At 48.6% G+C, this 27,723-nt stretch overlaps 1 protein-coding gene across 1 annotated transcript; it reads left to right on the plus strand.

The window, feature by feature from the left end:
• Positions 1 to 1,153: 1,153 nt before the first annotated feature.
• Positions 1,154 to 27,264, plus strand: MLPH (melanophilin). The gene is made up of 17 exons (XM_065637210.1): positions 1,154 to 1,263; positions 5,084 to 5,305; positions 5,528 to 5,664; positions 6,785 to 6,823; positions 7,916 to 8,004; positions 9,042 to 9,170; positions 10,562 to 10,757; positions 12,022 to 12,182; positions 16,614 to 16,697; positions 18,435 to 18,623; positions 21,586 to 21,780; positions 23,987 to 24,142; positions 24,257 to 24,349; positions 24,845 to 24,910; positions 25,070 to 25,127; positions 26,592 to 26,689; positions 27,090 to 27,264. The coding sequence occupies exons 1-17, from the start codon at positions 1,154 to 1,156 to the stop codon at positions 27,114 to 27,116; spliced, it is 2,049 nt and encodes a 682-aa protein (XP_065493282.1). The 3' UTR covers positions 27,117 to 27,264.
• Positions 27,265 to 27,723: the final 459 nt, after the last annotated feature.

Below are 27,723 nucleotides of genomic sequence, written 5' to 3' on the forward strand. Positions count from 1 at the left end.
GCTAGGAGAGGAACTAGAAATCAATTTCTGGCTTCCAGTGAAAATCTTGTTTTCCTGATATCCAGCTTAACATTGCATCTGTACTCATCACCTTTTTCTGCATAAAATTAATCCAAGTTTGGATTCAAAATCCATTTCTGGCTCTGTTTGCAGAGTTTAGACTGATCTTTGTTTCAAGTGAGTTACTGGAGTGGATAATTCCCTGCACCCGTGGGGAAGTGCTGCGGCTGAGAGGCAGGGAGGCTGCTCCCACCAGGCAGGACGGTTTTCTTGTTTGCTCTTGCCGTCTTACTCTCTGCTTAGATATCTATTGAGGAAAAAGGTGTGGTTAGTATCAATATTTGCTCTGATTATGAGAAACTGATTTCTTTTAATATCTGAGGTCTGGGGAATCCCTGCTTAGAGACACGGGGAGTATTTTACCAAACAAGAGACCAGTTTTGGTAGCTGTATTATTGCAATATATATATTCCTTCAGGTATGTGATGTTTAATTTCTCTTAAAATCCTACCAAACTATCTTTTCTTTCTTGCTGACTGTAAATGAGGGGAGCACTGTGTCCTAATTAAGCTGTTTGCTACAAGACAAGCTCAGCTTCCCAAATTGCCCTGAGAGCAGTTAGCAAATGTGGGAGCCCAGTCCCTGGTGTGGCTGTACTGGTGGGGGGAAGCCAGATGCTCTTGGTGGTTTTTTTGTTGTGGTTTTGTTTTTTGTTCCCCCCCCTTACAAAGCTGTTGGTGGGGAGTGAGGTGGAAATTGCTTTAATGAGATCAGGCACAGAAGAAAGAGCCAGGGAATGAGTAGAGGTTGGCGGCGGGACAGGACCCACTGTGATGGAGCCGGTCCCCCTGGGTGTGCAGGCACAGCTCCTCCCAGGGATGCTCAGCCTCCTCCCAAACCCCGTGGCCTGCCTTCCCTGGGGAGGCGTTTGAAGGCTTCGTTTGATTCACACACCCTGCTCAAAGCAGGCAGCTCCACTGAGAGTAAACATCTCTAACCACAGCCAGGAGGACGGACGAGGTCTGGAGCTGCCTGCAGCTCTGCCCGTTTATATGGGCAGCCAGGGAGGTGGGGCTCAGTTCTCACCCCTCCATCAGCATCCCAGGGTACGAGGCAGCAAGTAACAGGACTGGGCTCGACTCACCAGGACGAGATGGGGAGGAAGCTGGATCTCTCCAAGCTAACAGATGAAGAGGCCAAGCATGTTTGGGAAGTTGTTCAGCGGGACTTTGATCTGCGGAAAAAAGAGGAGGAACGGCTGGAGTGAGTATCTGCTGTCTGGTCCGCAAGTTTGTGTCCAAGAAAGCTGTAGCCTTGGATCTCTGTACATCCTATGGCATAGGGGTTGTAAGAATAAAGCAACACATTGAGGATGTGGGCAATGAGGAACAGCCAGGAGCTAGCTGTGAAAATCAAATATAGTGATTAATAGATTACGTTATCAGCTGCCAGGTGACGCATTCGGGCTGCAAAGGTGCAAACTGGTGCTGTGCCACCGGCAGCAACACAGTTCAGTGTCACTACAGTGGTTTATGGGGACAAATATCTGTCCTCTGCTCAGGAAATGACTTTGTGGGGCCTGACACTGGTGTGGTTGTCAGGGGGAGACCTTACCTGGGAGCAAAGAATGGAATTTGACTACTTCGCTTTTGCTTCATGTGATGGTTCTCATGTATTTAGGACAGGAGGGGTATTTGGTGGGTCCTGGGAGTCCACAAACTGCTGAAGAATCCTGGAAAAATAACTGAGAGGAGTAGTAAACCTATTGTAATAGCCTTAATATGCTATACAGGGAGCCACGCTCTTCTGGAAAAGTTTTAGGGGGCCACAGATTGGGAAAAGATTGAAAATCACTGGAGCAGCAAATGGATATATTTTTTTAAGTTCTTATAAACAGGGCATTGGACAAAAGTGCTGTTTTAAAAACCTTTTGTCAGGTTAGATTAAATTTTGAGCGCAAGAAATTGTGGGGTCTTGTTCATTAACTATATCAGGCGTTGAACTTAATTTCTTAACTTCTTCAAAAAAGCTGCAGGCTCTCTGTTCAGGGTCTGGCTAAGTGCTCGTTATCCCAGCAGGATGGCCTGTACTCCCAGGCTGGGTTTGGGCAGTGCTGCTCCCCGCTGAGCTCTCATACCCTCCTAGCTCTGAAGTTTTCCAGCCAGGACTGGTGCCCATGGCACAGTGATGCTGTAGCGGCTGGGAGCTCGTTGGGTCCTCTATTAGCGGCTGGGAGCTCGTTGGGTCCTCTATTAGCGGCTGGGAGCTCGTTGGGTCCTCTATCAAATCCAAAGGGAAAGGTGAGAGGGGATGTCTGCATCTGAGCTGCCGAAACATCTCCTGAAAGCTTGCTGTTGTGGGTTTTTGCACAGGGCTACGTGGAAGCCTCTCAGTTTACACCATTAGCCATAAGAAGCTCTCAGACATGTATTTCTGAATCTCCTGATTAATTTTTTGCCCAAGGAAACCCAGCCTGTGTGGGAGGCAGAGATAATTCAGTATCATCGTCTGCTGTCTTCCTCTGCTGGTAGCTCTGAAGTGCAGGACAGAGATCAGACAAGGGTGTTTAAAAAAATTATCACCCTGGAAAGGGTAAATGTCTCCCTTGTGATGCATCTGAGCTCTGCCTGGGGGAAGTAGGTGGGGACCCACGTTGCTGTGTCCTGCAGCAAAGAAATGGGTGAGGTGAATTCTTTACCTACTTGACCTTGGTGCCAGACTGGTTTATCTAGTTCTGCTCTGATGCCCAGTAGGCTCCCAAATTGAGTGTCATGGTATGGGAGGTGCAAGATAGAGGGAAGGTCTCAGGATGCGTCTACCCCTGGCTGCTGTCTCTAAGTAGCATTCCCTCTGTCCCAGCATGCTGGACATGGAGCTATGTAAGCATTTTCTGCCTGTAACAAGCTGGGACATGATGTGAGGTTCTGCAAGACCCTGCAGCCATTCACCCTGTGTTCTGACCACCCGCATTTGCTTTTCTATTCATTTGGTTTTCTATTGACTGGGCTTGTATCAACCTGCAAGCCTGGAAGAAATGTTGCCCCCCATCCTGGTCTTTTTTTTTCCCCTTTCTGCTACTTCTCAGCATTTTCTTTTTGGCAGAAGCTATTCATCCACAATGGACAAAGGCTTCAGCTGGCCAGAAGCTGCACAACCATGCGAGGGTAATGCTTTGCCCAAGAAATTAAATAATGGCCACTTTGTGGGGGCTCTCCCTGCTTCCTTCCATAAACCTCCCTGCCAGCACGCCCCTGTTTTTGGGATGGCTCCCTGCATCTCCCCTGGAGCTCAGCTGGACTGACCCCACTGCAGTTTGGCATCCCACCAGTGTTGATGTATTCTGCCATGAGCAGAGCGGGCAAAGGACTGGCTTGCACTCCTGCCAGCAAGAAGAGACAAGAGGCATGCAGTTCCTGCGGGTTTTAAACTGGTTTGGTTACGACTTGTCCTTCCTCTGGCAGGTCTTGTGGGCAAAGGAGGGGAGGTGAAGACATCTGACTGGTCTTTGGGAACCAGAAAAAGCAGTCCAGTGAAAGATTGGATCCTGCTGGAAACAGCCTTAACATGCGGGTGGAAAAGGAGCACTGAGCCCAACCCAAGGGTTTTCTATTTGGGGGTTAGTTTTCAGTAGTCACATAAATTTACAGCCAAACATTTGCACTAGGTTGTTCAAAACATTGCTAGAACAGTGAGGAGCTGAACATAAAAACTAAGTGCCTCGTACAGTCTTCATACTGATTTTTGTGTGTCCTGTCTCTTTGATTATTGCGAGTTGGTGTTGTTCCAGCGTAACAGCAAACAGGCTGCTGCACTGGCAGTGAGCTGGTGATAAGTCTCCCCCGATAAAAAACGAGAGCTTATCCCTAATGTGCAAACTGATTTGGTTAAACAGAGATTAGCTTGATATACATTCATGCTGTTCCCGTTGCTGCTCCCCAGCACCACGCTGCCACACCAGCAAGGCTCCTGCTGCGGTTGCTCCGGTGTCAGCCCATCTGCTCGGCGGCTGGGCTGCACCAGGAGCATCACCAGAAGCCTTGTGGTCCATGCTGTGCTCTTGCAGAAGCCTCCAGACCTTATTGCTTGAGTTTTTTGGCCCAGGCTGACTTCTGCTCTGGAAAATGTGGCTTCCCAACCTTACCTAGACAGAAAACAACCTTCTAGGACCTTCCCTACAAGTCAAACACTGCCTCTCAGCCATAGCCCCAAAGGCAAACATGCCTGAGGTGGTGTGTGGCATGAGGAACAAACAGAAAGCCTTTGGGTAGCACAGCAGGCACCCCCCACATCTTGGCAGGTGTTTCAGCTGGCCATGGTTGTCATTGGGGGTTCAGCCTTGCACAGTCACCTTCTTGCAGGGGGACCTGCTCTAACAACCAGGTCTGGATAGCGAAGGAAGCTCATAGTGATGGACGGCCAGGAGAAGATGCTCTTAGAAAGCATTCATGTTGGCTGAGCTTTCACAAGACCATTGTGAGCATCTCCTGCTGCTGACTTCTGAACAGCCGGGACCTCATTGCACATTGCTTCTGCCCTTAATAAAAGCCTCTGCTGAATTTAGCACTGGAGGACTAAATTAAAACCACTTTTAATCCTTTTTCACCTCAGATTGCCTTTTTAAAATTATTACTTATTTTTATTTTTATTAAACTGAGAATTCTAGAAAGCCTTTAACTCCCAGCTGGACTTCAGGCTCAAAGATTGCCTTGGGTTGGGATGCAGGGAGAGTTTTTTTGAGAAGGGTTGCTTTCCTGAGACTCCTGGCATTTATGATAAATACTTGTGAAGCAAATGTGACAGGTTTTGGCACAACCAAATCTAATTTTAAATTTAACAGCAGCAGATCTTAACATATAGTAACCTGTCCAGAATCTGGAACCCACTCCTTTGTTCAGCTTATTTAACTCGTGATGTGTTATTGATCAGATTTGCCCTACAGCAGTTTCCACAGGCTGCGGGACTCAGGATGTTCCCCAGAAAATCATTCCTGAAATTATTGAAGTGTGATGGGGTATGACATGTGAGAGCTCACAGCGAAATGCTGACAAAAACAAGTTCTTGTGTTTTGGGATGTTTTCTGCAGGGAGCTGAAATGGAAGATCGACCAGGAGAGCAGCAAGAGAGAGTTCCTGACGAACCAGTCCCACCTCAACGAAACCCACTGCGTCCACTGTCTCCAGCCCTTCAAGTTCCTACTGAACAGCAAGCGGCAGTGCCTGGACTGTCGCTTCTACACCTGCAAGAACTGCAGCCGCTACAACAAGAAGGAGCAAGGCTGGGTCTGTGATCCCTGCCGCCTGTCCAGGTACCGCTGCTGCGATGGAGGGCGACCGGCAAGGCGAGCCTCAGGGCTGAGGTTCAAGAAGAGTCACCCAAACTCAGCATCCCTTCATGCTTCTTAGAAACCAGTTATGCTGGTTAGAAAACAGGCTGTGTTTTTGTTAAGAGATGGGTTCTGGGCGGGGGTCTGGTCACCATGAGCGTGGCCGGGTTGGCTCACCTGTATGTGCATCCTCTCTTTGGGCAGGATCGTGAAGATCGGTTCCCTGGAGTGGTACTACGAACACGTGCGATCCCGTTTCAAGAGGTTTGGAAGTGCCAAAGTGCTGCAGTCCCTCTACGGCAGGCTGCAGCCAGGCCAGGGGTTGAGCTCTGCGTTTCTAGGTGAGGAGAAGCACTGGGGTTTCTCCTGCCCTGCTGCGTGCAAGGGCTGAGCAGGCATTGGAATGCACCAAGTGAAGAACATCAGCGTTGATGCTGCCCTGAGGGACATGTGGTTTTCAGATTGTGCAAAACATTTTGGGGAGGAAGCAGAGCTTCAGAGTGGTGCATTCATATCGGGAGCAGCAGAGCAGATGCTCTTGGTGGATTTTTTTTTTTTTTTTCCTCTGTTAAGATTTAAGGTTTTACCATAGACTCAAGAATAACTCATGCTTAGTTTTAAAAGTCTCATGTCCTGCACTTTGTAAGTACGTAAGACTTGCAGCTTGTTTTTCTTTCTTTTAGCTCATCACAAGGAAGAGCTTGTGAAATTAACCCAAGTTTTAACCTGCATGTCCAAAAAACAGATGGTAGATAGAGCCAGCCCTTGATTTCTTCCCATGATCTAATCATTTTTACAGCCAATCTGATGATGCTCTGGCACTAACAAAACTGTATAAAAATTAGTGAGCTACCTGTCCCCATAGCTATGTTCTTCAGAGACTTATGGATCTTCAGTATTTCTGAGATTGGCCCAATAGTGCATAAACACAGGCTGAAAGCTGGTTTTAATACAGTATTTTTTACTGGATAGCTGCTGGTTGCCATTCACACAGCTCCAGCACTGCTTTGCCTGTTGCCTTGAAAAACCAGTGTGGATTTTATTCCCATCTTGAGGAGCCACAGAAAAGTTAGCACAAATACCATAGACATGAGCTGATTCAGACAGTCCAATCATTCTTTTATCCAGATCACTCATGGCAGAAATATTCAGAAAGAGCACGGAAGGCTGCATTTTGTGTGGCCATCTGCTGTTGGCTGAGCCTTCCCCTGCTGCTGCACTCCCAGGAGTGTTGCATCAGGACCGTGGAAGTGGTGGCAATAAGCTCTTTGACTTTTAAAAGTCAAGTCTGGTCTCCAAGTGCCTGTTTTGTTCTCTCTAAAGAACCCTTTTGATGATCATGCCTTGTGATGGTTAGAGAATGAGAACGCCAGTTAACCATAGCTCTGAGGCTTGTTTTCTGTGAGGTACCTGGATAAAATGTGCTTATTTATTTTTACCACCATTTTTCTTTTTATTTAGGTCTTCATGACAGAGTTTACAGCCTGCCAGACATTAACAGTAAGTAAAAAAAGAGAATTGCAGCATGTGGTTTGCAGTTCAAACAAGGTTTCCAATGTCTTTTTCTTTTCACATCTGGCTATGGGCACTTCAGCACGGTTTGGTGTGGCTGGACCAGGGAGGGCATTTCTCCACTGCGGTGGAGTTGGACTGTAATATTTGCCTCTCACACTGTGGTACACCTGGGGTCTTGAAGGTAGACTCAGATGCAACAGGACCCTCAGTTACATGCCAGACTCAAGGCTTACAACTACTCATCTCAATGCACCTACATCATATGCTTAAAGTGGGCCATATTCTTAAGGAACCCACTGAATTTGGGACCTCAGGTAGCATTCCTTAGGAGCCCTTGCAGGAAGGACTTGCTCCACCTTTCCGTTTGATACAGGACAGAGCATTTTACCTACCTTGACTTTGGACTTGGTCTGGCATTTGTGCTGTTCTCAATGTATTGCTGGGTTTGACAGTGATCTGGGCACAGAGATGGTAACCCAGAAAGGAAGAGGTCACTGATAGATGGTGGACCTGGCTGATGGGAACCAGGAATAGCAGCGTCAGAGCTATGTTGGGCTGAGCTGTAGTGACTTCAAAAACTGGGGTCACCGGGGTGGACCTCAGGTTGCTCGCTGGGTTATGGGTGCCCTTGATCTTCTTGTGGTGGTCACTTCCACATCTGTGTTGGTGCACAGCTGGAAGGGGAAGCAATGAGAGGCCAGCCATGCTTCTGCAATATCAAGTGCTAAGAGTGGGTATCTGCAGCGATGCCTGGGAACTGCACCCCAAAGAGCTTCTACCCTACACGGCTTAGGCTGTGGTCACTGGGGCTACCTTAAGGTGTTCCTGCCCTCTTCCAATCCTTTGTCTCCTTCTGTTTGCTTAGGCAACCTACTGTAGTATGCAAAAAAAAAATTTAAAAAAAAAAAATAAAATAAAAATTGGGAGGTATTTCTAATCTGGATCTTTTCACCCCATACAAGAAGCATGGCCTCATCCACAAATGCATTGGTGTGACCGCCTCAGTGGGGACTTACCTTCCCCAGGAATGGGGTGCAGGAGCTGCCCATACACAGCGTGCCATTGTCTCCCCTCCAGGTGAATGCCAGCTCCTCACCAGCACTGGGGACAACAGCGATGACGAAGATGATGTCCTTCGTGGAGCTGAAGCAGAGTGCTACAGCAGAGTAAGCGTTTGGTTCTGGATGCCCTTCTGCCTTGCCCTGTGCCCTCAGCTGCTGGTGGCCTGCCTTGGGTGGTGGTGGTAGTGGTGGTGGCTTTCTGTGCCACATTCAAAACTGGGTCTTTCTCTGTTTTCCTTTTCTGAGATGGGCCCCTCTCAGTTTGTGTGGAAACGGTAACCAAATCAGTAAAATCACAGATATTTACCCTCTGGAAAAAAGACCATCTCCTGACATTCGGGAAGACCCCAATTAATGCCAATGTCCCAGTTCCTACCTGTATAATGAGAACACACCTGGTTTTTTACTAGTACCTGGTAGAGTAGCAAGGACAGCTGGGTTTGTGTATTTATCTCCTGGGGTTTTTTCTGGGACTATGTGTACAGATTGAAATGGAGATTAAGAAGTCTCATGGGAGGTGTATTTGTCCTTGAAGCATGTGTGAAATCTGTCAGTGCATTTGAAATGCTGGTACAGTTACATGCTGTTACATACACACCATCTTGGCCTGGTTCATTTGGTATATGCTGCATTTCACACACTTTATACTTCATTTTAATCTGCTTCTGAAGTCTTAAAAGCTTGTCCAAGCTGCTCCTGCCCAAAAGCAGCTGATGACTACCCAAACGTCTAGGGAGATCTGCCCACAGCATCCTACCTCTGGAGACAGAGAGACGCTTCAGGACTCAAAAGCATCTCCTGGAGCTCTGTCTGAGCTGTGACCTGGCTCAGCTTTCCCACAGGGCCTTTACAAACCAGGAGCTTCTCACTGTCTGCTCATGGCCACAGTCCTGAGCCAGAGACTCTGGAAATCAGGAACTCCCTTGTTCTTTACTCCAGCATAAGCACACACTGCCCTACATACCTGGCTCCCTGCAAGCAGGGCAATGTTGGACCCAAATGTTCTCTACAAAAAGCAGGAGCCTTGCTTTGGGCTGTGCAAACTGAGGCAAACTAAGGAGACAATGGCCGTCCTTCCCCCTTTGCTCAAGGTCAACTGTGTTTTATGCTGAATTTTCCTTTCCTGCACTTCCTACGCTAAGATGCGCAAGACAAAGCGCCTGCTGTCTGTCCATCCCTTTGATTTTGACCTGGACTCGGACTACTCCTCTCAGTCTCGCCGCCAGTCTGTGCAGCTCTCTCCAGCAGCCAGCAGCCCGGATGCTTTCCAGGTACTGGGAGAGTGCTGGGGGGGGGGTCCTTTCCTCTCTTCTTCCTCCTTTTTATCTCTGCTACCTCCTCATTCAGCTGGTGTTGAGAGGTGATGGTGCAAGTTCTCACTTCTCATAGCCCCGCTTGCCAGCTCTTCTCTCATTTCAATTGCTTTGCCTGAGGCTGAGTCAGGAGTAGGACATCTGACCAAAGCAAGGATGAGTAGTAAGATGAGATAGCAAGAAGCTCTGTGCAGACAGTTTTCCTGTGTTGTCCCAAGGCTATGGGACACCCTAGTTTCCAGCAAGCTTTTGGAGGTTCAGTGATCAAAGGATTAAATTAAGCCAGACCCCTCTTACATCATCCCATCCATTTTGGGGCTGGTTTTGCCATGTGATGGCACTGGGGATGTAGCCGGCTGGCACCTTTGTGGAGCACACTGCCCTTCTGAGATTGAGAAGATGAATCCTGCAGAGCCAGAGTGACTGCAGGGACAGCACCTGCAGGGTGGTCGTCCCCATCAGTCAGAGGGGAGAACAAAAACTATGCATGAACACTAGTTATGTCTATATAAGAGACTATATATGTCTCAGTGTCAGGAGATGCTGACCAGGAGTAGGGCCCATGGGCAACTCCAGCATGAGTGACTGCAGTGAGCTGTGCCCCTGATCCCAGTGAGGGCTGGGGCTGAGCCATCCCCACCTTTCAGCTCTGGGCAGAGCAACGCAGATGGGACAGCCCTGGGTGCAGCAAAAGATCTTCCAGCCTGAGATGCTTCACATCAAGGTTTATAGGGTAGTCCTATTTGCCTTTCCTGTTTAAATTTCACTTAAGAAAATTTAGCAGCTTTAAACTGTAAACCTGAGTAGAACTAGAATGTGCTGAAATGTGTAACAAAGGCTTAAAAAAAAAAAAAAAAACCCAAACAAACAAAACACAACATCCACATCAATCCACATAAATTGATAGGAGTTTCGGGTAAACAATTAGATTTATTCTTTCTTTAACTAAGCCTGTCTTTATGCAGTAGAATTCAATGTGAGTCCAGGGAGGGCTGGCTTGTCGAGACCATCCGAATTAAATTTATCAGTTGCAGATTATTTGAGGGGCAGAAGGTGGTTATTGTTTGCATACTCGAAAGCGCATGGCGTTTTAAGAGTAGAGCTCTTTGCGCCTAGCTGAAGGGACTCTGTGCCTTGTTCTTGTAAAACTTAACAGTGCCCCCTGGCAGTGATGAGAAGTATCGCTCAGGGTTCGTCAGCAAGATAAATAAAGCTTTAAAATGGATTGTTAGGAATTGGCATTATAAAAGGTCAACCTATACATGTTTTGGAGGATAGAGCTAGGAGCTGTTAGCGAAGGTCAGGGTGTCCGCGTGGACAGCTGCTCAGCAGCAATCCTCATCTCTCAGTCCTTCCCAGATTTCCCCAACTCAGCTGAAGATGCTCCCCAGAAGGAGTCCAAGATCGCAGAGGCAGATCTGGTTTTCCACCACGTCTTGCAGGAGCAGGGAACAGGTGTGAGCCCTCCAGAGCAGCACTTCAGCACAGAGGTTCGGCTCACCGTCAATTCACGGACAAGGAGCCTGGACAGAAATGCAAAACTTGGTAGGTGTCTCTGGCCAGGTTCCTCTTGTATCTTGGGGTAAAGCGTCGCAAGACTTGGACCAAAATGAAAATGTCTTTTTTTAATAACCTCAAAGTTATTAAAAATCTCGAATGTCAAGACAAAATATCCGTCTGCAATTTTTTTTTTGTCTTGAAGGAATCAGCTGAAGTTATTTGGTTGTAATGGGCTGGTCTTGTTCCCGATGAACTCTTTTCTCAAAACTAGAGGGATTGTTCTTAAGCCGTCCATCCATCCATATCTGGAGGCCTTATCCAGGGTAGAAACTAGATACAATCAAATGACACTACTAGAAACAATGGAATGTGTTTCTTCCTGCACGCAGGGACAAATGAGTTGAACTCCTTGCCAAAGGATGGTGTGGCTGCAGACAGTTTACAGTTTTAAGGAGACTTGAGCTGGAGTAAGACTGGACAATAACTGGATGCAAAAGCTGGAGATTGCTAAGTAGCATCCTTGTAGCTGGGCAGGGTGCAGCAGCAGGCTACAGGATCTGTGGTTTTGTGAGTCTATAAATACCATAGCAAACAACGGTGCAGAATTTGACTTTTACTCCCACTGTTTTTCCTGCTGTGATAGCAGAGCCAGGAGGGTTGCGCACTGGCCTGTTCACATGCAACTGTAGAACATACATATCTTTCTGGGTCTGCGACTGCTTAGTTGTATTTTCAGGGTACTAGGAAACACTGGGTAGACCTTACTGTGTACTGTTTAAATTTCCACTCTGAGCCCCTCTGGGGTGACACAGCAGCAGGGCCCTCTAGCTTGTTAATGCCATTTTGTCTGATTTTTCTTGCCTTGCTCAAAATTCTCCTTTAAAAGGTATTGGATCTTCTTTTAAACACTCCATTGTAACCTGGTACTTCTCTAGCCTGAGAGAAACACCTTCCAGCACTTGAACAATGCATGAAGGGCAGTGTCTAAACCCGTGCTCCAACAAAACTGAGAAGGCAATAGCAGTTTTTGGTGAGGGGGTTGTTTGTAACATGAGGGAGCAAGGATGATGCTCCTCATGCCCACCACTATCTCAGTAATGCCACCATGGATGGAGCTGCAGCCTGGCCCAGCGTAGCCATCGTTAACCTTAGTAACTCTTGCAAAAGAATTTCTCGTCAAAGGATATAAAGTGTGATTTGGAGAAGTGCCTCATTATTTGCTTGTCTTAAGGATGGGCCTGATGTTCAGGAAGTAACTCAAGGGTATGAATCTTTTGTACCTTTGTGCTGAAGCCTTCTGTCTCCAAAGGCAGTCCCTGGAATGAGCAGCCCTGGTCCACATACTCTGCAGATATGGACACCTCTGATGAGGATGTGAAGGGAGTCCAGTTCCCTGCCTACCCGCCCCACCATGTGAAACGCCGGAACAGAGCCTCATCCCAGGAGAATGTCAGCCGCTCCAGGAATCAGGTACCAAACAGCTGTTAAACCTCTTGTGAGGCCAAGTCTGTGGCCAAGCCTGTCTTGCTATAAATGATGCTTGTTATCTGTGAGGTGCAGGATGGTGTCATCTGGTTCAGAGAAGAGCAGCAGTGATGGCAGACCGGGGTGCAACCACAGTAGTCAGCCTCCCAGCCAGGATGGATGTGGAGCATGAGAAGAAAAGCTGGCGTGCCCTAAATATCCACACAACCATTGCCCCTTCTGTGCAGGGGTGGTTTGGTGCCATGATTCCCGTGAGCAGAGTAGATCCCAGATCCCTATAGACTCAAGATCCCTCATCCTCTTCAGCTCAGGAGCTGAAGAAGCTGGGGGTGTAGCCACTTTGCATTGCCGGAGCAAGACAGTGGGCCAGTGGGTGGGTGGCTCACCTATAATAGGTGTCACATCACGGTTGTGTGGCACCAGCATAATAAATGGCCATGTCTGGCCCTCCATGTTGTGAGGCACCTGCCAAGGTGAAATGGGAGCAGAGCTAAGGTCTGGGAAGGTGTGTTTAAGCTCCTTCATTCATTAAAGTGAAGAAGAATAGACTTTTCTCTGCACTTTTAGGATGATGCAGAAGCACTCTGGAGCTCTGTGCTGCTTCTACCAGGTCCTCCTTCCAGCTCTTCCATTTTTACGCCCATGGCAAAGAGAAAATCAGGCACTGGTGCTTCATTCTGCCCATGCTGCTGTTGCAGGAACAAGCCTGCCTTCATTGGTGTTAATTTTCCAGCCTGTCCTTATAAATCGGAGAGTTACCTATGGTTTCCTGTGTCCCCAAAAAGGATTGCTTCAATTGGACATGTTGGTGCTTTATCATCAGACAAAGGTTTAGAGAGGGTTATTTCAGAAGCATCAAGATCCTTTTCTTTCTTTGCAGTGTGTGGTGTTCCTGCCCTGGTAGGACTGGGTCAGGACGACCTGTCACTTGTCTCTCCTGAATGATGATAATAGGAGGAACAGTCTAGAGAAAGGTGTCAAAAAGGCTATGAGCTTGTGTTTTAATTGTCAAGCAAGGACGTGCAGTTCTTGATACCACCTTTGTGGGTGGTGGGAATTGTAAAAAGCATCCCTCAAACCACTTAGGCTGCAAAATGCGTGGTGATGTTTGACTACCGATACATAGGGAGAGCCAGCAGCCAGTTACTGCTCACAGCTGATAATTTTGCACATCCTGGACCCAACTTCAGGGGTTGTCAGTGGTGGGATCTCTGTCACTACAACCATCCCTCAACAGCACACTTCATCTGCCTCTATAGAGAAGCTTTTCCTTTGCCTTTTACTTCTCTCAGCACATGTTTTAATTAGTAAATGCCGTTCCTTTTTCAGCCAGCGGTAAATGGAAGAAACCTGGTCTGCTTGGCCCTAATGAAGCCATGGTATGTTAGGCATGAAATGTGCACCATGTTTTGCAGTGGGAAAATGAGGCCAGATTCCTGCCAATGCTTCACATGACTTCCTTCATCAGCTGTGCAAGCTCTCGCTTCAGGGAGGTCTAGTGTGCTTTGTGGTTTGTTCCATCACACCAGTACAAAGGCTGCTGTAGAGCCTTGCCACTAATGGTTATGAGACATCTTCTCACTCCCAATTTAACCCCATTTGCTCTTATACCAGCATTGTTCATTAGCTTAAATAGCTCTTCGTCCTTCCTGCCCTTTCTGCTGCTGATGTGTTTACAGCTAGCAACCATCCTGCCTAGCCTTCTCCTCGCCCAGCAGGAAGAGATCTGACTCTGTGCTGGACCATTAACTTCAGAACGATGCATATGTGCATTGCTTTTGCTGTTGGCCAAGGTGAGGCCAGGTACAAGCTCAAAGAAGAGATAAGGCAAGAGCATCCATGTTCCAGTGCTAGACAGCTGTGTTGTATTGTCAGAGCTGGAAGAGGTTCGTAAGAGGCTGGTGTCCATTCCCTTGTCCTGAGGTTGGAGGAGATGGAGGGGCTGAGACTCAAAGGAGGGCAGAGACAGGCCAGGAGGGATTTGGGACAGCAAGCAGTGGACTGCATTCTCCTGAGCAGCAAAGTGGTGGCTCTCGAGCTGCTTACAGGCACTTCCAGGGTATGTCTTATAGCCATCATCAGGCATTCTGGGGTGTCCCAGACCCTGATGGGACATCTCAGGGGACAGCAAGGATGGCTGAATATGACTGCTCACCCTGGTGCTGTACTTCTCAGAGGCTGTGTGCTTTGGCAATTCAAGATTTTAGTTTGTGGGGTGTAGGGTCCAGAACCATGTTTGTTAACCCTGTATTTGAATCCCCCAGCCTGGCTTCAAAAGCAATGTTTTCTTGGTAGACATCTTGTTGGTATCTAAAGGTTCCAAGAGGTGGGGAACTCAGTTCTTTGCCCTGCATTACTTTGACCCCACAGATGAAAACCCTCTTTCCTAAAATGCCTTAGGTTTGTCCAAATATATTTGATCTGAAAATCGATTTTGCTTTAATTCTGGAAAGGATGCACTGTTCAGTCCCCAACAAAAGGAACTTAACTTGTCCAGTAACAAAAGCAGAGGCTGTTCCTTAGTCCTGTGATTCCAGGAGCTGAAGGTGCTAGAACAAAATTTTAAAACAAAACATTATTAAAAATGCTCTTAAACCTGATGAGACATTAAAAGAAGCCCTGAATTTGGAACAGGGCATTCACACAAGAAAACAGTTGATTTCAGCAGAGATCGCTCAAAACCCAGGTCTGTGCCTTTGGTAGGAATAAGACGAAGCCACAAGGAATAGCACCAATTCAGCACATCTCCCCAAAAGCCATTCTCCTGTACCTCAAGGTACCTGGATTCCCAAAGTTGTGATGTCATCTGGCTCCTCATCTTTACATAAATCATCTTTACATAAAGCTTCTGATAGAGGTCTTGGGTATTTGAGAGTCTGGAGACAGAACCTCTGCTAGAATAACCTGTCTTTCCTCCCCAGCAGCAAGTGATACTTTGCCGTAACTGACGTCGTCTTTATGGGCTGAATTTTAAGTTTCTTCACTTGAAATGTTTTACTACAGAGCACTGTTTGCCAGTCTTTGTCATGCAGAGAGCAGTTCAGGACAGTCCAGCCCCTGATGGTTGGGCACCATCACTTCCTCTGAAGCTGGTGGCCCATCACAAACCTCTCATTGTCACCGGGGAGCAATGCAAGAGTAAGGCCTTCAACAGTACCGAGAAACCACTTACAGATGGATTGGGCTGCTTGCTGCCTGTGGGTTTAATTCTGCTTAAAGATGCTTTCAGTTTGGGAGGGTAATTACAGCGCTCTGCTTTCCAGGGTGTCAGGTTTTTGTATTCATCTTCCCTTTAGCAGAGACAATCTCTCCAAGCATTTGTGAGGATCTAATTAATTGAACATTAGCAGGCACAAAAACTAATTGAGAAGATGGAAATGTTATTAAAAAAAAAAAGCCAAAGCTTCGCATCTCTTTGTTACTGCATTTACTTATTGCATTTGCTGCTCACTCCCCTTTGAATGGGAGGCAGCCACTTGGAACAGCAGTGATGTGGAAGATGGTGTTTTATCTATACAAAACAGGCAATATTTCTCATCATTTGTGTTTTATTTGTTTGGATCAAAGGAGAAACACCCCTTCTTTTAAAGAAAGAAAAACTTCAATTTCTAAAAGGAAAAAACCCAAACAAAAAAAAAAAAAAAAAAAAAAAGGAAAGAAAAAAGCTCCCTTTATTGTTTTCAGTGATTCAACCACAAAAAGTTTGTCTTGGCTCTTGAGCATAGAAAGCAACTTCTCTTGCATTTTCAGGATTTTGTCTATCTTTCTCTTCTCTCCATGCCCCTTTTTTCAGTCAGAAGAATGAGGGAGAAAAGAGGGGTAAGTATCTTGATAAATCAGTGCATGGAGAAGTCAGAAAATTTCAAAGTGTGTGATGGGGAAAACTTTCAGGTTTAATTTTTCTATTTGGAATATTTCATGGGAAATTGTTACCTCCTTCCATTTTCCTTTCCAGTGCTGTATTGGTAGGGGGGTAGGATGGGGTAGTAGCTGCTTGAAAAACTTGTTAGTAGGAAGAAAAAAATGCTGTTGATTTGAATTTGGGGCAGCATGCGACAGATGGCTACATGGCTCTGTTACAGCCTAGTACTTTTGTCTGGACAAGGGACACAAAGGGGCTGGTGATGTAGTTTCATGTTCACTGTATCAAAGCTACCGATGCTTTGGTGGGAACTGCGGTGTGCTGGGTACTCAGCATGGCTTTGAGTTTTTCAGGTTCAAGGAGAGCTTGTCAGGGTGTCCAGGGTCATTTTTTGAAGACATTATTTTTTAATGTCTTTTAACTCAGCCCATGGTGGCGACGTCTTGCTGCTTGCTTTCTTCTGCGGGTTGCATTGTTTCCTCACTGTCCTGGCAGCGGTGGTTGGTCTGTTCTCTACTCCTCTTCTCTCTCTCTCTCTCTCTTCTTTCCTCCAGATTCATGAGCTGAACAAGCGCATGTCCGCAATCGAATGCATGCTGAACCGCTTGGAGGAAAAAGTCCTGGTGCGCTCTGATGAGGTAACCGGGTAAAGCCGGGGCTGTGCTGGTCCCATTCGCATCTGAGAGGCTTCTCCGAAACTACTGGCATCGCAGGGAGAAAGCTGAATAGACAAATTGGCTCAGCTTCCTTGATTTCAACCCTCTGTTTTGGCCTTGGAGGCTCCTCTCTAGTTTGAGGTGATGGAGCACCTTAGAAAACATTGCATGGCAGGACTGAAATAGAAGCAAATTAACCCATGTGTATGGGCCCCTGTGCAAGCTAGAATCTTCCTTGCCCCTTCTGCACCAGGAAAATTGGGTTTCAGCGTAATACTCTGTGGGAGGCTAATGTCAGGAGGGGTTTTAGGTGGGTATCAGTATGTCTGCAGAGCTGTGACAGCTCATTTGAAATCACAGAGGAATCAATTAGCACATATGGGGAAGTGACCTGGTTATTGTGAATACGAGATCTGAGTCAAGAAGGATTTCTGAATCCCTTCTGAGCTGCCCTTGTCTTACTGTGCCATCAAGCTTGGAAGAAAACAGCTAAATTAAGTTAAATCTGGGCAGCAATGTAGAATCCGTGAATACTCAGGTCACTTAATATTGATTCGGGATTTCTAATTTTAGACTATGTACTTTTGTTTTCCTTCATGTGAACCCAACACCTTGAGCTGCTCTGACAGCTTAGTAGAACAGATAGTGATAATTACAGAGAAGTCCCGTAGGTGTAGATGAAACAATATAATTTTCCTTTCTCTAAAGTTTATGATGAGGATGGCCATGTCTGTAACCATTCAGTGTTTCTGTCAGTAAATCTGACCAAGGGAGCAGGAGATGTGCAAGCTTGCAGGTTCCCATGCTTTGTTCCCATGTCTAGGACAGATCAGAGTAGGGGCAATGGGTCTAAACAGCTGCAGTACAAGCTGAGGTTAACTATTAAGAAAAGCTTTGTAGCAGAAAGGATAGCAGAGCCCAGGAATAGGTTGCCTGGAAGAAAGATTGCTTGTTGCAGATGCCGTTGTTCAAGGTTGTTAAGAACAGCTTAGACAAAAACCCATCAGGTACAACACAGGTAATTTTATTCCTGTGTTAACGAAAGGGACAGTGAGCTCAATAACTTCCGGAGATCCCTTCCAGCACCTGGGAGTTTAATAGGATTCTTCTTCAGGTAACATGGATTGCACCTAATAACAGGGCCCTGTGGAAATATGCCATCTGTCCTACAGGGAAAATTTGCTGCATGTTTTCTCATCGCAAATAAGATTACCTAAAGGCTCTGAAAGCTACCTTGGGGAGTTCATGCGGCTGCTTCCCTAGGCCTGGTGGACCATACCTTTTGGTCCCTGCGATCTCTGCCCTCAGATCCACCAGCCATGCTGGGGCTCCTAATGAAAATGTGGTGATTTTTGGCCCCAAATCCTCCATGCACACCTTTTTAACGAGGAAAAGAAAGGCAATTTTCTGCAGGGAAAAACGAGCAAGTTCTATGTGTGGGTAAAATTGAAATGGAGGTTCTTTAGATCAAGGGTTTGTATTCGTTAACATGGAGCTGGAGTGCAGCTCACTGGGCTCTGCTGCTCCTATGGGTGGTCTGGCTGTTCCTTGTGAGAATGGGTGCAGAGAGAGGGCTTTAAGTCCCCTTTGGAAAGTCCATCTGTGGTTGCACTCCTAGAGCTCCTTTGCTGACCAGTCTTGGTGAGTGTGTCTGGATTTGGCATACCCCACCATCCCTCACAAAGACTCTTACACAACTCTCTTGTTCTGCTCCTTCAGTCTCCAGCCCCAGAGTCCCAACTTGATCCTGATGCTGAGGAAGAGGAGTTGAAGAGGAAGCTGGAGGAGCTAGCTAGCAACATCAGTGACAAAGAAGTCTCTTCTGAAGAAGAGGAGCATGAAGAAAAGAGAGTGAAGAAACCAGAGATGAGTTCCTCCAGGGACGACATGGCCAGAGATGTTCAAAAGGTAATCTGTGTCCTCCCACCCATAACATTCTCAGCTCCATCTGTGGTTATTTCTGCTCTCGATGGCTTATAACTTACACTTGTTCTGTCGCACATCTCCACCTTGATGTCTCCCATGGTTGTCTGGCTCAGCTGTCTGCTTAAGAGAGGTGTCAAGGGGGAGAGAAGTCCCAAGGTTTTGGATCTGGACCTCTGTGCTTGTAGACTCTCCCAGTCTCATCCAGGAGTCACGAGTTTCTTAGAGGTCTTGTGGGCTACTGCTTGTCATGGAGAGGTACACAACCTCCACATCTCTACAGAAGGGTTGTCTCAGAATCTGAATATTATTAAGGAGAAGAGAGTCATAGAGTGGCATAAGAGCTCAGTGATGATTTAGTGCCACCAGCCTCTGTCAGGCACCTGCTACAGCTTGAAACATCTCTTCCAGACCTGTCAGTGCTCCTGAGTGCCAAAATCCCTGATCCCACTTCCACTCTGCTAGGTCGGCATCTCCTGTACTCACAGGACTGTGCTGGCTCCTGTCCCCTACTCAGTGGTGAGCGATCCATAGGGACATGGGTCAGCGAGAGGAGGGATTGCAGCATCTATGCAGCCCTGTTCCCATTCCTCACCCCCATGGCCCACTGCAGCTCTGATTTATCCCCTTGCCTGCTGGGTGCATTTCAGAGATCTGCTTTTCCCCGCCATGTAACCCCGCAGCAGGGCTGGAGAAGCTTCCATCTGTGTGAAGCCTTGCAGGGGGGCGAATGGCTTCCCTGGCTGGAGAGCAAGAGCAGACAGAGGTGCTGGGTGGCTTCCCATGCACCCATCGGTGGCAGGGCTGGGTGACAGCACCAGGGATGAGCAACTGATGACAGCACAGGTGACTCAGATCTTGTACTGTCCAGCTGTGCAGAGCCTCCCGAGACGGTCCATTAGCACAAAACGAAGAGGTCAGCATTCCTTGTTGAGACTCTAATGGCCTATTTGTTCATCCCCTCCCTCCCGCCTTGGTGGTGGATGGGGTACGTGTGTGTTTGCTCTGACACACCCATGGTGAGCGTGATGAAGGGAGCGAGAGGAGGCTGTGCTGCTCCTCTCCTCTCCTGCAAACCTCCTTCCATCCAAAGTTACTGAGATTTTTGTGGTGCTACGAGGCCTCTCTTTAATGTGCTTTTGTTCCTCAGCCTCGCAAGGTAAAATCTGGCTGCTGCTGGGCTTGGAGAGTGTGACTGCTTGTGCACACATGGTGCGTTTAGTGAGTCTGTGCCCAGTATGAGTCTCTGCACAACTCTCTCAAATATCCAGATTAGAGCAAGTGACTGTTCTCAGGATGGCTTCCTTCACAATTTTGGCTACCATTTGGTGTGCTTACTGACACTGGATCAGCAGTGCGCTGCATCCTTACCGAAAGCCTCCTTTACTGCCTCCTTTTTCCTAAAAGCTGCTTTTAGATGATTACTGCAGCTACACTTAACTACCGCTCATGGCTCAAACGATGCGCATCTTCTTAGCAACCATTTCCAGTTAATTGCAGCACAGGCAATAAGTGGTAACCCACCAAGCCAAGGCAACTTAATTTCTGTGTGAGCTGCTGGTTTGCAGCAGACAGAGGCTCAACCCCTGATCTGTGCTCAGGAACAAGATGTTAGTGGAGTATCAATGTAAGCTTCTTCATTCTTGTAAAATGAAGCCTGGATTCTCCAGATCTGCTGCTTTCTTTGACAAAAACACAGCTATGAAGCAGAGAGGACACAGACATCATTGTTGCTTCTAAGTGAGGTCGTGCAGGCAAGTAACACGGGAGCTGTATGACAGCTCCCAAGCAAAGAGAGATCCAGCTGGGTTGCAACAGCTCAAGCAGAACCCAATCTATGAAGTGAAGCATAATTCAACTTTTTGCATCGTGGCAACACACGAAGTATCAAATACCTTTGTGCAGTATTGGGCTAGAAATGCCTGTGGTGAGGTAGATGGAGCAGCCTTGGTTAAAGGCTGTGTAGTGTGGATGGTTTTTTTTAACAGCAACTTTCCATATACCAGATCCAGGCTTGGATTCTGCATAATTCTGAGTTTGTTTTTATGTGACTCTCCTCTCCAGTCAGGAGGAAATCTTCTAAGTGGGGAACACTGCGATGAAAGTACATGGTCCTAATGGAAAATGTGAAAAAAAACTCTGCTGTACCATGAAGGCACCATAAAATGATAAAAACATCAGCTTGACTGAGTGAGCTGGTTCTCTGCAGAATGGTTTACTTGGAAATATGTGCAGTTGTAAACACAACTGTTTGTCACTAGTGTATATATCACCCCCATCTCCTTGGTTTCTAGGGAATTATCAGTTGAGAGAGAGATGATGACTTTCTTCAGTCTATTTTTACATGTGCTTAGCGCCTGATCAAGCAAAAGGCAGCATTTACCTTGTTGCCACCAGTGATCCTTGGGATGGGAAGGGGACATCGGTCCCAAGTTCTGGCAGTGTGGCAATACAATAATTTTATAGGTTGGGGCTTTTTCTTTTGTCACAACTTCAGGAGTTATTTGCATCCATGCCCAGGCCTGCTGAAGTGTAAAGCAATATGCTGCAATTAGACCTTAACTGCTGAGTAACTGAGTGGCCTTCAGGTGCCCCGGTGCTGCTGCTGTCAGACAGCTCCAGTGGCACTGCTTCCAGCAAGCAATACATCCATCGGTAACGTCTTTTCCAAGCCTTTTGAGATTACTTCTTTTGTCACAGCCGTCCTCCAGAAAGCACGAGCTGAGATCAAAGCTCTGCTTTAGCCTTGCATTCATCTCTGGTGGAGAGCCCTTCAGGAACGGCGTAAGCCCTTTAATTATCGCTTCTCCATCTTTCTCCACCTCCTGAAGGTCGGATGCCCCTTTCACTCCTGACTTGCGCTGTTCTGTACACCACATTTAAATAATGTCCCTTTTTCTTTTTTTCCCCTCCCACCCTCTGATTTGGCTGTGCTGGGCGTTTGCAGAGGTCGTCGGCTCAGGCTTTGAGCGAAATCACAGCCAAAGTGCTGAGAGCCATAAATGCCACGGAGAAAGCAGTGTGTGAGTCGTTGCACGGAGAGAGCCAGTGCAACGGCGGCTGTGCCCTCCACGCGGGGCAGCTTCCCAGCCTGGGAGATGGGAAAGAGGTGGCCGAAGCCTACCGTGAGCTTGAAGAAAATGTAAGGTTCAAGACAGCTTGCTGCAAGCAGGGAGGGCATGGCGGGGTGGGAATACAGAGGGTCCCCCACTCAAGTTTCTTGTTAGTGGGTAGATCAGCATTAAAAGGATGGACACCACAGAAGGATTAAAGAGTCTGGTGTTATCTGACAGTGGCCAGGGCTGTCTATGAGGAATATGACACAATAGCAGTGCAGATGCTCTGTCTTATGGCTTTCCGTGCCTCAGTGCCCAGTTCCCACAGGTGAGTGCCAGGGAAGGAGGATGGCTGCGGTTCCCAGCTTGCTGTAGCATCACTTTGCTGGACTGCAGCAGTCCTGTGCTCCAGCTGTAGCAAAAGCTTTTGTCCCACTTCTCTCCTGCACTACGTTTCCTCAAGGCTTTTACAAACGAGGATAGTGTGATCTATCTGTTCACTAAGGCTGACTTGTGCCTGGGGCTGATGGGCTTGTGCAGGTGATAAGTTTCCATCTAGAGTATAATCCCCTGCTAGGTTTGTGTGACTGTGTGAAGCACCGACAATTTTTTTTAGCTACTGTAAACCTGTATGAATTCATTCACTGCAGGAAATGGATTGTATCTGCACTTCCATTTACCAAGCTGCAAAGAAACCTTTCAAAGATGGGATGAAGAGTCGCATGTCCATCTGGGTGGTCAGGTTTTGCTGTCAGAAAGGTCCTTCGATGCAGAGCAGGGTTTTACAGCATGCTCTGTGGTTCACCTCTCATCAGGGAAATCTTACATATAAAAGCAGGCAGCTGCTGAGAGCGGAGTGTGCTCAGAAACTGCACCACCTGGCTGGTTTCTGGCCAAATACAGCATCCCAGGGGGAAAGGGGTGGCTAGATTGAAGGTTTTGAGGTTCCTCCTCTCCCAGGAGAGAGGATGGGGCTGAGAAGGATGTGAACTTTGGTCTTAGTGCTGCTGCTGTCAGTGGCTGGGCAGGGGTGAGGCGGTGGGTAGAGGATGGTCCTGGGAGATGCGTGATCATCCTACTTCCCTCTGGTGCTCCGGTTGAGTCACGGCTGGCTCACTGTTCTCTGGGGAATGCCACCTGCCTCGAAGGGCACTGGGAGAGTTCGATGGCCCAAGAACAAATTGTGTGCCTGTGACTCACAGGTTGAGTGCCTTCACAAATGGCACCCGCAAATGTCTGCGGTTTGTTACAGCCTCAGGGTTTGCACTGGGACGGGTGGGACCTGTGGGACGTGGGGAGCGTTGCTGTGATTTGAGTGGATGCTCAGTACTTCAGTGCATGCAGCGGGCTCGTGCCAGGCAGTTTCACACAATACCCAGCCCAGGAAAAGTGGAGAGAGCTGGGGGAGCAGGAGTTGCATTAACAGTACCAAGATTTTGGGATCAGTCAGCAAAACAATGGCCACGACCTGTCTAATCTTCTTATGTGATTGCATACAGACGTATTAATGTCTCCTAAATTGCCTTGCTTGGACTTGAATCCTTGTAGTAGCCCAGGAGAAGGCAAGCAATGGCAAAACCAGCAGTTTTATTGGGCCAGGTCCTTTTGCCCTTCTTATCTGGACAGCAAAGGTAACACATTGCTTCCCATAGCCACTGTGTGTCCCCAGTCAGCACTCCCTGGTTCATCCCACTGCTGTGCTGGGCTCTGCTCACATGTGTGTTTGCTGGAGCTCTCAGCTGGGCTCGTTCCTGCATGTCCAGAGCAGTCCCTGTGCAAAACTGCCTTTTGCAGGGGTCAGGCTGGTTAACCGCCCAAGGCTAAACTCCCAAATCCTGACCCTACTCCCATGCAACCCAGTAGCAGAGACACCCTAAAAAAAGCCTGAGTGGATTTGGAGAGGCAGTCTGTCTCCTTCCCAGCTTGCTGCCCCCATGGGACATAGCAGCCTGTGCTTCTTTGCAGGTACCTGACTCCTCTCTAAGCACACGGCATAAAGATGCTGATGTTACTCAAGCAGGTCACCAAGTTTTGGTACTTCCTGTGCTCCAATTGAGCCTTTTACCACTTCACCCCATTGGTAATTGCTCTCAAAAAAACCCAGGGAAGGGAGGAAATGAGATGACAAGCCCTGCCAGAGCTGACTGGTACTGTCTGTGCTGCAAGGCAAAGTGGCGGTCGTAAAATAGTAGCAGGAGCTGTTGTGTCTGGGGCTGCAGTCACACCAGGAGAGGAGGACTCAAGGGAGGTTAATTCTGCAATGTGTTGGTTTTTTGTTTTATTGTATTTCAGGTGTACCTGACTGCTGGGAAGACCTACTGGCTTGAGAAGACCCTGAAGGAGCTTGAGGAAGGGGCTCAGCACAGCGGCGCTACCGACTCAGAGCTGTCAGAGCTGGAGGACAAAGTGGCCTCGGCAGCTGCTCAGGTGCAGAAGGCAGAGAGTGAGGTGAGGGTTTGGATCTGAGAGCTGTGTTGCCCGGAGCCCTGGCCAGTGATGGCAAATTAAGACAGTGATGGATCCTCTGGCCACTGTCTGTTTTTTTTCTTCCTTCCCCTAAAGATATCAGACATTGAATCTCGAATTGCAGCTCTGTCTGCTGCAGGGCTGACAGTGAAGTCGGTGGAAAAAGCAAGGAAGAAATCGAGTGGGCAGGTGAGCATGGAGGACGGTGGGTGTAAGAGGTCCCAGCCCTGAGACGTGCATGCTCCCCTGGGTCTTTTCTGCCATCCCTGGGTGCTGTGAAGGGCTGTCTGTCTTGCTGAGCTGGGTCCAGCTCCCTCCCTGCTGCCTGGTACCCTGCCCCAAGGCTCCAAGAGTGGGTATCTCACTGAGGATGTGGGACAAGGCTGATTCCTTACTCACATCAAGGGAGGATTTTGTATCTGGGGGCTGGCGCTCATCCTGGGGCTACAGGGAGGCCATGCAGGGCTGCTGCATGCACTGGACTGAACTCCTGCATTTCCATACTGATTTTTTCATAACTGCAGTCCATCAGGCAGAGTTGCTGCCGTGGCAGTGTGCTGCCTCTTTTGCTCAGCGTATGGTTAATCGAGGCTAAACAAAAGAGATGAAAATGCAGAGAGGCAGACTGAGTCATCTGCCCCCTCTGCACCCCCAGTGAAACCTCTGCCCTTCCTCTGCCCACAGGCTGCCCGCCCTGACTCTCCCGGTCCCACCAGCAGCAGCCCAGGGGAGTCTTCAGATGACATTAGAGTGAGTATGTGTTTAATCCGTGCTAGCTAGTGCACCTTCCCAGTGCGCATGTGGCACAGCTGGGGTCTTCAGAGAGCTGCTTTCAAAGCGGTGGCCTCAGGGGAGACCTCTGTCCTCCCATCCCCTTGCCCACAGCAGCCTGTTCCCCTTCTCTTGCAGGTGATGCCTGGACTGCAGGCGTTCAGGAGAAAGTTCAACAGTCCCCTCGAAATCTCTGGTAAGGACCATAGCTCTGCCTGTGGGAGGTAGGGACCTGTGGATGGATGGGCTGGGCTTTGGGGGATGTGTCTGCATTGGAGGGGTCTCATTCCCTGTGCTCATGGCCTCCTAGATAACCCAGAAAGGAGCAGGCATCTGGCAGGATTTGGAACAGTGGTGGGAGAGTGGAGGTCAGGCTGAGTTGGCTCAGTCCTCCAAGAACCAGGACTTTCTCTGCAGCCTAGGCTCCTACCAACCCAGAGTCCATGGAGACATCTGCATTACTTCATTTGTGGCATCCCGTTGGGTGTTAGACCTCAAAGCCTCACCAAACCCATCATCATTTCTGATAGCAATTTCTTCCTTGCTTGGTCATTTTGGGGAAGGTATCCTTGACCCTGTTGCCCACCTGCCTTGGCCACTGGTCTCTGATGGGGTTCAAGAGGCCCTGCACAGCCAAGCTATGACAAACAGCAACTTGGGACTGCTTCAAAGTAGACAGTGACCAGCAACTTGTCACAGCAGCTTGTGTGGCAGGGGGCAATCACTGGAAACTTTTCATCCTGACCAGTATCAGCAAGGCCTATTAGGAAATTACTTTCTATTTCTCTTTTATCTCACTTCATAAGCTTAAAGGCAGAAAGAATGGCGCTCCTTCCAGATAATGGAAGAAGGAGGGAATGGGGCGAAGATCATTTAATGCAGAGAAAGAATAGTTTTTTTCCCATGCATGCAGACAATTAACAGTGCCATTTCCCAAGCTGAGGCTGGTAGGTGGAAAGGTCCTTTTTCCTTGTGCTGAGGACGAGTCATCTGCTCTCCTTCCTGCAAAGGGCAGCAGATAAAGGCAGCCCAGAGGACACGTCAGCTCTGCAAGGAGATAGAGGGATGTGCAATCAGGATGGACAACACCGGGACAGCCTAATCCCCTCTGCCTGGGGTGGGTGATGGGGTGTCACGGTCTCCTGACCACCCTTCCCACAAGTCAATTACTTGCAAAACTGAGCCTGCAAAGGTGCAGTTAGTGGAGGCTGGTGGCAGAGAAGGGGAGATGACTTAGTAGGTCACAGTGTTGTAGCTTTGGGGGGTGATAGCTCCTCACAAGCTGGGTTTTTGCTCTACCATGGAGGTTTCCAGAGCAGAGGTCTTGGCAGTTGACCAGCTTGCACATCTGTGGGGACAGGTAACAGGACAGTCTGTGCTTGGGACCGCTGTAGGCACAGCCCAAGGGACACGTCCAAAGGGGCTGACCCCAAAGTTGACCCACATGTGTTGGTCAGTGCTCTGGAAACCTGAGTATCAGCAGGTTTTGCCTCCCTGTTATTGAAGGGGTTCCCACCACCCTCCTGGAGAGGGAAGCACAGTGATGCATCCAAAATCAAGTCAAGTGGAAGACAGTAAAACCTAAGCAGACTGGTTGGTAACTGAAACCGCTAGTGAGGTGGATAAGGACCTGCCGTCCATCTCTCATTTTTCCCTACAGGTCCTGATGACTCCTTTGACCGCAACTCCGTTTACCGTGGCTCCCTGACACAGAGAAACCCCAACGGGAAGAACAGGAGAGTGGAGCGGCTCTTTGCGGTATGAACCCAGCTGCCCGGGAGGCTTGCTGGCCTGGGCTCCGCATGGGGCCTCCCTCCCTGGGCTTGCACAGAGGGACCTGTCCCTCCCCATGCTCCCCTCGAGCCCACAGTGCCCTCAGCCATTGGCATTGGTCTTGCCATGCTGGCCGGTGAGGGCAGGCCTGCCTGGGAATGGCCCCATGAGGTCTGGGATGTCATAAGACCCAGAGCAAGGGGACCAAACAAGATGTACATCTCTGAATTCCCACTATTCATGTGATCCATTGGATGGGGCAGGTCCTCGCTCCATGTGGTGGCAGCTGAAGAGGACAGGGACTGAGCTGTCCTTATCACCTGTGGTGGCTCAGGGTGGTGTGGGCACAGCGGTGAGCTAAAGTTTCCCTTCTGGTGCCTTGCAGAAGCCTGTGATGACCCACCTGTCCTGAGGAGAAGGAGACCCTCCTGCCGCCGTATGTCACTGATGATACAGAACCTCAGCACAAAGCCTCACCGCCTTCCCCCCATTGCTTGCTCTTCCTTCTCCCACACTCATCTCTCCCTGAAATCCCAGACAGGAGCGAAGCTGAAGGCCATGGGCAGGGGTCTTGCTGGGAACTGCCAGGGAGAGGGGCAAGGCACTGGGGTGTGGACACGTGGCCAGGGGCTCTCATGGAAGGATGCAGGCATGAGACCTCAGCTTTGGGCAGCTCTTTGGTACTGGTTCAACCAAGGAGACCGGAGGGGTGCAGAGTGGGAGTCACCTCCTTGGAGGGAGCTGGATGTCAGTGTGGCTTTACAGCATGGGGACTGGGGACAGTGACATGGCCTTCACTTGGCAGCAGCTGGTCCCAGCCCTTGACAAAAGGCTAATGTCATCTATCGCAGTCATCTCATCATGGTTGGGGCCTGTTCCTGCTCTCTTCCAGGCTGGTGCTGAGCAGGGGCAGGAGCTGACAGCAGGAGCCCTTGGGGTACCCCAGGCAGAGCAGGGACACAGGCACCCCAGACTGGGATTTGCATCCTGGCGCTGGTCCCAACTTGTCCCTTGGAGCG

The sequence above is a fragment of the Caloenas nicobarica genome, chromosome 6, assembly GCF_036013445.1.
Source record: "Caloenas nicobarica isolate bCalNic1 chromosome 6, bCalNic1.hap1, whole genome shotgun sequence".
NCBI lineage: Eukaryota > Metazoa > Chordata > Aves > Columbiformes > Columbidae > Caloenas > Caloenas nicobarica.

Bases quoted from the DNA above. Each gene is read 5' to 3' on its own strand.
- MLPH (XM_065637210.1), top strand. From the start codon at position 1,154: ATGGGGAGGAAGCTGGATCTCTCCAAGCTAACAGATGAAGAGGCCAAG. The intron at 24,143-24,256 runs GTGAGGGTTTGG...CTTCCCCTAAAG, and splicing joins TGCAGAAGGCAGAGAGTGAG to ATATCAGACATTGAATCTCG. The intron at 24,350-24,844 runs GTGAGCATGGAG...CTCTGCCCACAG, and splicing joins GGAAGAAATCGAGTGGGCAG to GCTGCCCGCCCTGACTCTCC.